Below are 8,602 nucleotides of genomic sequence, written 5' to 3' on the forward strand. Positions count from 1 at the left end.
GGTTGTAGAATTTCACACACCATGCCAAAAGACAAATAAAGATCCAATTTAAAAGTGATGTCAGTTTAAAAGTGATGTGCCAACGTAATAAAGAGACACAAATATTACTTTAAGTTTGATACATGAAACCAGACAGATTTATCCACTGGATTAACAAAGTAAGATATTTAGAGCCATTTAAAGTACTTTTGGATATGATCAACGATAGTTGTGGTAATGCGTCGCCTATCAAGAAAGCACAACTAGTATATCATACGTACGTAGGATAATAGTTATTCAAACTACTACACTAACGTTGTATATATAACCACAAGAAGCACGCAATCTCTAGACAACTGGTATGAATATTGTTAAAAGATTATATTTTCCGAAAACTATAAATGAGTAAGTATGTGTCGAGTGACGTTATGAGAGAATTTTTTAACAAAGGGAGGCCATTTTTTGCTGTTATATTCTTACAGTTTGGGCTTGCAGGAATGGACATTTTATCTAAAGCGGCGTTAAATGAAGGAATGAGCAATTATGTATTTGTTGTTTATCGACATGCTGTTGCTACTATTGTCATGACTCCTGTCGCTATTGTTTTCGACAAGTTTCAATCTTTATCTCTATTTCATCTGTATACAATTTATATTTTATACCCACCTGTGTTTATTGGTTATTAAATATTAGTAATTTTAAATCGTAAAACAGGAAAATAAGGCCAAATATGACACGCTCGCTTTTCTTCAAGCTTGTGATTCTTGCGCTATTGGAGTAAGTTCAGATTTGATAAACGAAAATTGCGTCGCTAGCAATTAATTAATTGTTTGGATAATTTGTATTTTTGTTTTTTTTCTTTTCTTGTCAGACCGGTTATTGATCAGAACTTTTATTTTATGGGGATGAAAGCCACAACAGCTACATTCGCAGCTGCAATGTGCAACATTCTTCCTGCTATAACTTTTGTCATGGCTTGTATTTTCAGGTGAAAAACTTTTAACTTCCACAAGTTGGAATGGGTCAGTTTGGGTTATGTTTTATTTCTAACGGGTCAATGGGTAAAAGCAAGAAAGTTTATAGATACCATTCAATTGGGTCAAAAGTCGCCCATGTATACTTTTAATGCAATAAAGCTAAGAAAAAGTTATGTACTTTAAGTAGAAGTTGGCTATAGTACCTTTTGTTGTGATTTTCCAATCAAAATTGACTCGATTAATATTTGAACAGGAAGTGTTTTGGGTAAGACCGACCCGTTTCAACCCATTTATACCCGCACAAAAAAGTAGCTTTAACCTGTTACACAACCTCCCGACCCGCCCATCTTGAGCCTCAAATGTAATTAGCAAGGATACACACAAGTTGCTAAATAGCTTCTTGTTTTTCAGGCTCGAGAAGCTAAATCTGAAAAGTATACGCAGCCAGGCGAAGGTAATAGGGACCGTAACAACGGTTGCAGGAGCGATGCTGATGACGCTGATGAAAGGCCCGATATTAGAGTTATTTTGGACAAAAGGGAGAACACATCATGAAGTCACAAACAAATCAGTTGATCTTCATAATTCTCTCAAGGGTGCTTTTATGATCACGGTTGGATGCTTCAGTTGGTCTTGTTTTATGGTCCTGCAAGTATGAATCCCTACTAGCCTCTAGTTATAGTTAGAAATGTAGATATGGATGGGTCAAGATCGCCACCTTTAAGTAATAATAGGCCAGATCATATATGATTCTTCGGTTTTTTCCTTCTAACTTGGGTCATGATTCAATAGGCAATCACATTAAAGTCTTATCCTGCCGAGCTTTCTCTAACCGCTTGGATATGCTTGTTGGGAACAGTTGAGGGAGCCATAGTCGCGTTTGTAATGGAGAGAGGAAAAACGAAAGTTTGGGCTATAAATTGGGATGCATCACTAGTAGCAACTTTGTACAGTGTAAGTGTACTTAAAATACATCATGAAAATTTTCTTAACACATCTAACCACGTAAAAATGAGGTGTCAATTTCAACCCGTTAACCAAGGGCGGATGTATTCCTTTAGCACTGGTAGCACGTGCTACCACTGAAATACGCAATCTAGTGGAATTTTTTGGGCTTTTAACTAGTGGCACCATTGGATAGTGTAATTTTTTTTTTTTTTGAGTGACATCATTCGATAGTGTAACTTTTTTTGAGCTTTTAACTAGCTACACCCGTGATTACAATTCCTAGATCCTCCACTGCCATTAACTTATAAGTCAAAGTTTGGGTTATGTTTGATCCCAAATGGTGATGAAACAAATAAAAAACATTAGCTAAGATTATGGGTCGAACGGGTCGAAAAGCTGTATCATTGATGCATATAACCTTTTACATAGATTTATATATAGATGAAAAAGTAATTGTAATCAAATTTGACACATAATTGTTATATGATAAAGGTTCACAAGGAAGTGTGTGTAGGTTGACCTAATTAATCTATTAGACCTATTATATAAATAATCGCTTTTGAGTTTTTTGTTATGATCTTTCACCTAACACGCCCATTTTGGCACCTGTTACCAGAACATCACTTTGAGTTTTTTGTGTAAGTTGTTGGGTTTTTTTTGTTTTCTATACAGGGCGTGGTATGTTCGGGTCTAGCATATTACATCCAAGGACTAATAATGAAAGACAAAGGTCCGGTTTTTGTGACTGCATTTACTCCGTTGGGCATGATAATTGTAGCTGTCATGGGATCCATTATTCTAGCAGAGCAAATGTACCTTGGAAGGTGTTTTTTTTTCTACCAACTCATTAAAATAACATTTAACATAGTGGGTTTATATAAATGTATAATAACTTTATATAAGCTTCACAGGGTAATTGGAGCATTTGTTATAGTTATCGGGCTTTACCTTGTTGTCTGGGGTAAAAGCAAAGATGAGAGTGTTCAAGTTACCGAGCAAATATTACCAGGAACGAAAATATCAGATAATGATGTTAAAGAAACTTCTTCTGATAAGGTGATCATTATCAAAACATAAAATGGTGTAAGCTAACAATGGATATCATGTTCCATACGTTAATGTAATTATGATATCTGAACTTGAGGTTTTATGCGATTCTGAAATTAAAACAGATGTAGCTGTGAATGACAAGAAATAAATGTAACATAGTTTCTAGTATGAAGCATGAAATAAAATTAAAATGAGTAAAAGAAACCCGGGGTTAAAATTCTATTTGAAAAAACGTAAAAAGAAAAAATATTAAAATAAGGATGATGACATCAGCACTGATGTCATCTTCGTTACTGTTCATATGTTTGTGTTTTAGTATGATGATTACTATTTATATTTACTAATACTAATACTAATTACCGATATTAATATTAAATATTTAATATAGTAATTATATCATTATACCACCATTTTACTGGAGTAATTGTCAATGTTCATGAGCGGACTATTAGTATAATACTATAATATAATAAGGATGAACTCGTTCATTTCACAAGAACTTCATTAAACGCCCCTTTCTTATTTTGAGACAGGCAAAAAAATCAGTAGTGATTAACAGAAAGGACATTACACAATGTTCATCTCTAAATCATGATTACCTCTCAATCCAACCCGGTTTAATAATACGAGAAATATTCACTCACAAATTTAATAATACATGTGTCACTAGATAGTAATAAAATCACATATAAATCTGTTTTTTGTCTCTTTTCTTTTTCACAAAAATGTATTTGTCATTTGATTCTGCAAGTGCATACATACATAAAAATATTATTAGGGGAGTAAAGCTTCTAAATTCACATCCATAGGGATACGCTTTGAATACTAGAAATAACTTAAGGACCATAAATGTAAATTACTTTTTTCAAATTTCCCTAATTTTCTTTAGGCAAAAGCAACCCCTTATTTTCCAGGTATTCATGAAACCTGTAGTAGCATGTAAACAATTTATCTCACTTTCTAATTTCAAATCAGTTAGACTATTGCATAGTTTTACTAGTAAAGACCTGATTATCACCCAAAAATATGATCACAACGTACCCAAATCGGAACTTTCAGGGTGTTTAAAAAGTTCCTTTTTGGACGCACGTAACCTGTTCGATGAATTGCCTCAATGGGATGTGGTATCAGTCACTACTTTGATCAGCCAACTAGCCCGAGAAAATCGACACACTGAAGCATTCTATGTCTTTTTTAGAATGCTTAAATTGGAAATTAAACCCAATGAATACACATTAGCAGCTCTCACTCATTCATCGACCACGCAAAAGAATCTTAGTTTGGGCAGGCAACTGCATGCTTATGCGATTAAAACAAGCTTCGAGTCACACGTGTTTGTTGGTAGTGCAGTTTTAGATCTTTACGCTAAGTTAAACACAATTGAGGACGCTCAAAAGGTGTTTAATGATACCCGTGATCCAAATGTGGTTTCTTATACAGCTTTAGTATGTGCGTATGTCAAGAAAGAGAGGTTTCATGATGCGATAAAGATCTTTAGAACAATGCCCGAAAAAAATGTTATAACTTGGAACGCGATGATTGGTGGGTACAGCCAAACTGGGCATAATGAGGAAGCCGTGAACCTTTTTATTGAAATGTTGAGAGAAAATATCGTACCGACACAAAATACTTTCCCATGCGTTTTTTCGGCAGCTGGAAACATAGCGGCTGTTAAGATGGGAAAAAGTTTTCACGCAGCAGCTGTTAAAAATTTGGATAAAATCGGTGTGTTTGTTGGCAATTCGTTAATTACATTTTATTCAAAATGCGGATGCATGGAAGATAGTTTACTGGCTTTTAACAAACTTAACGATAAAAATATTGTTTCTTGGAATGCTTTGATAAACGGGTATGCGCAAAACGGGAGAACAAAAGAAGCGATTGATATTTATCATGAAATGCAAGAAAAAGGCGTTGAACCTAACTCGGTTACCCTTCTTGGTGTGTTATTTGCTTGTAATCATGCGGGTTTTGTTGAATATGGTTATGGTTTATTTAATGATGCTAGAATTAAGAACCCTAGTTTATTAGAGCCCGCACATTACGGATGTGTTGTTGATTTGTTGGCTCGATCAGGGCGGTTTTTGGAAGCCGAGAGGTTTATTCAAGATTTGCCATTTGATCCTGGGATCGGGTTTTGGAAGGCGTTGTTGGGAGGTTGTCAAATTCATTCAAATATGGAATTGGGTGAGTTTGCAGCAAAAAAGATTTTGGATTTGGAGCCGAGTGATGTTTCGTCTTATGTGATGGTGTCGAATGCTCATTCGATTGCAGGTAGATGGCAGAGCGTTTTGAGTGTAAGACGGGAGATGAAAGAGAAGAGGATGAAACAAGTTCCGGGTTGTAGTTGGGTTGAAGTTGGATGTGAGATTCGTGTGTTTGTTAATGCGGGTCGAAGATCGTGTCAAGATGATGAAATTCATTCAATTTTGAAGTGTTTTTATGATCATGTAGAGGACTGTAATTCAAAATCCATGATACTATGATTCAATTGAAGTAGTTTATACATGGGTCAATTTGGGTTAAACGGGCTAACAGAACATAATTGGATTGTAGTTGCAAATGAACAATTTTCTTAAACAATAATTGCATATAATCATTTCATTATACAACAACAATACCCAATTCCATCTACATGGAGTATGAAAATCATTTCATAATGATACATCAAAATCTATTTACGCTAGCGAAACGGGGCCCATAAGGGGCTCGTGTATAAAAAGATACATATAAACGAAAAACTAAACCTCTTCGGAAGCTCTAAAAGCATAGAAGGGTTGATGACATTTGTATCATGATCTCACTAATAAACAATATATAGATATAGGATGTTGTATTGTATCTGTGCATAGTTATGGTTTTAATCTTCAATCTCTTACTTGTTGTCTTTGTCTTCATCCTCGTTTAAAATTCGATTTCGGAAATCAGATGCCATTTTTGGTAGACCCTCTTTGAGTGGGACCTTGGGCTCCCAGTTTAGCAGTTCTTTCGCTCTGCTGATATCTGGTTTCCGCATCTGGGGATCATCAGCAGTGTTCTCTTTGAATTCTATTGTCGCACTAGAATCAATAGTTTCTTTCACAACCTAAGAATTTGTACCATAATGAAATATAAAACAAATGATCAGATTACCGAATCTCAATACAAACTACTACCTCCATCTCAATTTAATAGTCCCGTATCTATTTTGTTTTGGATTGTCTTAAATTAATAGTCAACTTCTATATATAAATAAAGAATATAAGGAATTAAAATTTCTTTATATCCTTATTGTACGCATGTAAAACAATAAATAAGTAAGGAGTTAACTGTAAAGTAAACAAAAAATATTTCTTAATTAAACAGTTCGTTTTCTGTCTGAAGACTATTAAATTGGGACGGAGGAAGTACCACCTTAAATGTAAAGTAAACAAAAAATATTTCTAAATTAAACAGTTCGTTTTCTGTCTGAAGACTATTAAATTGGGACGGAGGAAGTATCACCTTAAATGTAAAGTAAACAAAAAATATTTTTTAATTAAACAGTTCGTTTTCTGTCTGAAGACTATTAAATTGGGACGGAGGAAGTACCACCTTAAAATGCAGGATCTATTTGTTTACAAGACAAACCTGAGCAAGCTCTAACATGGTAAACTCCACGGGATTGCCTAAATTTACAGGTCCGATATGTTCACCTTCCATCAATGCCATCAGTCCATCTACCTAAAATATACACAATTTTTTTCGAGAATATTCTTATATAAGAAGATAAATAAAATATTCATAGTTTATGAACTTAAGTGAAAATGAAGAATAAAATGTGTACAAATAATTAGAAATGAGGAATTTAGTATACCAAGTCAGAGACATATTGAAAGCTTCGTGTTTGTTTTCCATCACCATAAACTGTCATTGGTTGTTTGCGAATAACCTTCAAAACATATTGCAAAATTAATAACAGAATTGCATGATAATAAATCTTAACTGAATGTTGATTGAAACCTAAGAACCTAAGAAATAAACATTACTATACAACTTTACCTGTGAAACAAAGTTGCTAACAACACGACCGTCATTTAGACACATCCGAGGCCCATATGTGTTGAAAATACGTGCGATCCGAACCTGCATATAAGGACACAATTAGCAAATTGTAGCTAGTTCATGGTATTCATCCATTTGACATACAAGTTTAATCCATTTGACCTATTATCGATTAGACCCCAACCCACACATCGACTCGTTAGTATATAAATTGGTTGAACTTTGTCACCTTAGTCAATAAGTCAAATCATACCTCAACACCATCGCTTCGATAATAATCCATGGCCAATGTTTCAGCTACTCTTTTCCCTTCATCATAACAGCTCCTAATACCTAATTCATAAAGTAACTTCAACATCAAGAACAAAAAGAATCCAGATAAACTAAAAAATGCAAACAAGTAAACAATTTAAAAGCAAACAATGAGTCTACCTATTGGATTCACATGTCCCCAATATGTCTCTTTTTGAGGATGCTCAAGTGGGTCCCCATAAACCTCACTCGTACTCGTAAGCAAAAACCTCGCTCCGATTCTCTTCGCAAGTCCCAACATGTTCAAAGTTCCCATCACATTTGTCTTGTGATTGATTACACAAGTCAAGGATTTCAAAACTGATACGAAGTATTATATTTAGGATTTTTCTAACAACTCTTAGAGCTGTCGTTAACATAAAAAAAGACTTGTACGTTTCAATAACCCCCAATAAAAAGTCACTATTAACATCTACATACAGCATATTAATGCACGTTACCGACAACCATAAGGACTTTCTCGATAAAAAAAGCCATATATTTATAGTATAATTCAAATGGAAGAAAATCAAAAAAAGGATATAATTGTCTTGATAGGATTATATTTATAATGAACAGGGGAAGCAGGGCAAGCAAGATGATAAATTTGATCAACTTCCAACAAAATAGGTTTAACAACATCATGTCTAATTAATTCAAATCTAGGGTTATCTAAATGATGAACAACATTTTCTTTTCTACCAGTAAAAAAATTATCAATCACAATAACTTCATCACCTCTATCCATCAACTTATCAACCAAATGACTACCCACAAACCCTGATCCCCCTGTCACCACAACCCTCAATCTTTTCCGGCCAATTCCCACCGGAACCCTACCGGCCGGCCGCCGTTGTTGGGAAAAAGATAATGATCTCATTGATGGTATATCTTTCCTTCTAATAATTTCATCAATAGTTGTGGTTGTTGTTGATGAAACAGAGGATGATATTGAAGGCTGGTAAATGAAAATAACAGAGCCAATTATAATTCCTATTAAGATGAAAATTAAACGTTGTTCTCTGAACATGTAATTAACTGATCTTGAGATTGATTTGTGGGTTCTATGTTTTAAGGATTTTGTTGAATACTTTTGGTGGGTTGGCATTGATGATGATGATTGTTTGTGTAATTGTTTCTTCATTTTGACTGCTGCTCTGTTTTTTTTCTCAATGGTATATTTTTTAATTTTTGATTAATATTATGAAAGGGGTTAATTCTGGTTAAATGGAGGGAAATGGGAGGTTGGGGCATTTATGAAGGAATCTGATGAAAAAAGGTTGATTCCGTTTGAAGGATTTTTTGCCGTAATAATGGAGGCTGTTGGTGAAGAA

At 34.4% G+C, this 8,602-nt stretch overlaps 3 protein-coding genes across 7 annotated transcripts; 2 read left to right on the top strand and 1 right to left on the bottom strand.

The window, feature by feature from the left end:
* The first annotated feature begins 260 nt into the window (after nt 1-260).
* Nucleotides 261-3,143, top strand: LOC139851732 (WAT1-related protein At2g37460-like). Of its 5 annotated transcripts, none has more exons than XM_071840887.1 (8): nt 261-338; nt 462-592; nt 694-756; nt 851-967; nt 1,368-1,608; nt 1,749-1,910; nt 2,577-2,728; nt 2,816-3,143. In XM_071840887.1, the coding sequence occupies exons 2-8, from the start codon at nt 477-479 to the stop codon at nt 2,979-2,981; spliced, it is 1,017 nt and encodes a 338-aa protein (XP_071696988.1). In that variant the 5' UTR covers nt 261-338; nt 462-476; the 3' UTR covers nt 2,982-3,143. The 5 variants fall into 5 exon arrangements, with proteins under 5 accessions (XP_071696988.1, XP_071696989.1, XP_071696987.1 ...); XM_071840888.1 differs by having other exon boundaries at nt 306-338; nt 475-592; XM_071840886.1 differs by having other exon boundaries at nt 308-384; nt 475-592.
* Nucleotides 3,144-3,874: 731 nt separating this feature from the next.
* Nucleotides 3,875-5,480, top strand: LOC139852690 (pentatricopeptide repeat-containing protein At5g42450, mitochondrial). The gene has a single exon (XM_071842019.1). The coding sequence runs from the start codon at nt 3,875-3,877 to the stop codon at nt 5,438-5,440; it is 1,566 nt and encodes a 521-aa protein (XP_071698120.1). The 3' UTR covers nt 5,441-5,480.
* A 97-nt stretch (nt 5,481-5,577) lies between these two features.
* LOC139852692 (UDP-glucuronic acid decarboxylase 1-like) lies at nt 5,578-8,520 on the bottom strand. The gene is made up of 7 exons (XM_071842020.1): nt 7,813-8,520; nt 7,410-7,557; nt 7,231-7,310; nt 6,975-7,058; nt 6,790-6,864; nt 6,564-6,656; nt 5,578-6,039 (listed from the first exon to the last, which is right to left on the bottom strand). Exons 1-7 carry the CDS (start codon nt 8,410-8,412, stop codon nt 5,830-5,832), a joined length of 1,290 nt encoding a protein of 429 aa, XP_071698121.1. The 5' UTR covers nt 8,413-8,520; the 3' UTR covers nt 5,578-5,829.
* Nucleotides 8,521-8,602: the final 82 nt, after the last annotated feature.

This window comes from Rutidosis leptorrhynchoides, chromosome 6 (genome assembly GCF_046630445.1).
Source record: "Rutidosis leptorrhynchoides isolate AG116_Rl617_1_P2 chromosome 6, CSIRO_AGI_Rlap_v1, whole genome shotgun sequence".
NCBI lineage: Eukaryota > Viridiplantae > Streptophyta > Magnoliopsida > Asterales > Asteraceae > Rutidosis > Rutidosis leptorrhynchoides.

What these genes read in the sequence shown, in the direction of transcription:
- LOC139851732 (XM_071840885.1), top strand. Translation starts at nt 381, where the DNA reads ATGAGTAAGTATGTGTCGAGTGACGTTATGAGAGAATTTTTTAACAAA. An exon ending in TAGTAGCAACTTTGTACAGT is followed by an intron (nt 1,911 to 2,576) that starts GTAAGTGTACTT and finishes TTTTCTATACAG; the next exon opens with GGCGTGGTATGTTCGGGTCT. An exon ending in GAGCAAATGTACCTTGGAAG is followed by an intron (nt 2,729 to 2,815) that starts GTGTTTTTTTTT and finishes TAAGCTTCACAG; the next exon opens with GGTAATTGGAGCATTTGTTA.
- LOC139852690 (XM_071842019.1), top strand. Translation starts at nt 3,875, where the DNA reads ATGAAACCTGTAGTAGCATGTAAACAATTTATCTCACTTTCTAATTTC.
- LOC139852692 (XM_071842020.1), bottom strand. Translation starts at nt 8,412, where the DNA reads ATGAAGAAACAATTACACAAACAATCATCATCATCAATGCCAACCCAC. An exon ending in ATCGAAGCGATGGTGTTGAG is followed by an intron (nt 7,059 to 7,230) that starts GTATGATTTGAC and finishes CCTTATATGCAG; the next exon opens with GTTCGGATCGCACGTATTTT. An exon ending in CCATGTTAGAGCTTGCTCAG is followed by an intron (nt 6,040 to 6,563) that starts GTTTGTCTTGTA and finishes ACAAATTCTTAG; the next exon opens with GTTGTGAAAGAAACTATTGA.